The sequence below is a fragment of the Cryptosporidium hominis genome, assembly GCF_000006425.1.
Source record: "Cryptosporidium hominis TU502 chromosome 5 CHRO015115, whole genome shotgun sequence".
In the NCBI taxonomy this organism is placed as follows: domain Eukaryota; phylum Apicomplexa; class Conoidasida; order Eucoccidiorida; family Cryptosporidiidae; genus Cryptosporidium; species Cryptosporidium hominis.
The window spans coordinates 1-1,553 of record NW_666582.1 but is presented as its reverse complement, the minus strand read 5'-3'; the positions used below and the strand labels follow the sequence as shown (position 1 = coordinate 1,553).

The 1,553-nt window shown below is 25.9% G+C and overlaps 1 protein-coding gene across 1 annotated transcript; it reads left to right on the top strand.

Moving 5' to 3' along the window:
• The first annotated feature begins 5 nt into the window (after positions 1–5).
• Chro.50354 (hypothetical protein) lies at positions 6–644 on the top strand. The annotated part of the gene is made up of 1 exon (XM_659936.1): positions 6–644. The coding sequence occupies one exon, from the start codon at positions 6–8 to the stop codon at positions 642–644; it is 639 nt and encodes a 212-aa protein (XP_665028.1).
• The last annotated feature ends 909 nt before the right edge of the window (positions 645–1,553 follow it).

The following is a 1,553-nucleotide window of genomic DNA, read 5'->3' as shown; positions in this document are numbered from 1 at the left end:
TAATAATGGATTGGAACAAAAAGATATCTCAAAGTGATAAAGAATTACACAAACAATTACAAGATAGTTATTTATTAAAGATAGAAGAAATTAAGAAGGAAGCACATAAAGAAAAGGAAATTTTGAAAACTATATTACCATATTTAAATAATTGGAAAGATAAACGATTAGAAATAAGAAAGGAAGAGCTTATGGATGAATTAAAGGTACAAAGATTAAGATGTATTAAAAAGATTAAGGAACTTAAGATTTCTAGAGCTAAAATTAGACGTAATGAAGCTATTGAAAAGAAATTACATGAAGAAGAACAAAGAAGAAAAGAAGAAGAAGCTAAGAGAGAGGAAGAAGAAGCAAGATTACTTGAAGAAGCTAACCGACAAAAAGAGGAAAAACGATTGAAGATGCAAAGGCAATTAGAAATGCAGAGAAGAAGAGAGGAGGAAATTGAGGCTAAATTAATGGCTGCAAATTCTAAGAGTAGTGGTGGTAGTAGTAATAATAATTCAAGTAATAATAATAGTGGTGGATTTAATGATAGAGGTGATGCAATTAGCTTCACAAGAGGAGAAACTAGTGGAAATAACAACTCTAATAGAAGTTTTGGAAATAACTCTAGATCAAATAATGGTAATTCTTCAGGGTAAGTTTAAATAATAATTTGACTATTGAATGAATATTTATACATGAATTTACCGCGCGCGGCACTTTTCATTTTTAATGTATATAAATATTGAAATGAAAATTCTTTTAAAGAAAGAAAATAAATATTTGGATTAGAAATTCATTTTTGTTATTTTTATTATGATTATAAACTGGCTAGAACATGAAGATTATTATTGTACTATTAATAATAATTTTTATGTTTCAGAAAGAAAAAAATGAGTGAATAATCCCAATTTGCACGTCAGTATGAATATTTTTTAATAAGAATGAATTTCTAATTCAAATATTTATTTTCTTTTGGATTATGATCAAAATTTTTAAGTTATAATATGTATAAATATTCATTTAGAGAATAGTCATTTATTTTTTATTCATAATACTTTTTTTTTAACTTGAAAATTTAGGTGTACAATTTACAAGACAAAAAACTGGAACTTCAGGAAATGGAAGCCCATCAAGAGTAGATTTTACACGTGATTTAACAAGAGTGACAAATTCATCAAGCGGTGCTTCAGGAGCTGAAAGTGGAGCTGGTTTTAGTAATTCAAGTTTCAGTAGAACAAATAGTAGTAATAAAAATGTTACTTTTACGGATCTAAGAAGAACTGGTACAAATGATCAATCAAAAAATCAGCAACAATCTTCATCAATGGGAAGACATTCTAGTAACTCTTCTAGAAATAATCAAAGAAATAAAGAAAGAGATACACGTGATATTGATACTAATAAATGGAGGTAAAATATTTAACATATCTTTTATTTATTTAATTTATTAATTTTAAAATTTATCTTATTTTTTTTTTTTTTTAAATTTGATCAATAATATAAAGCTGATCAATTTGTTTCTCATAGTAATTTGATTTATTAATTAAAAAGGCGGGAATAACCGG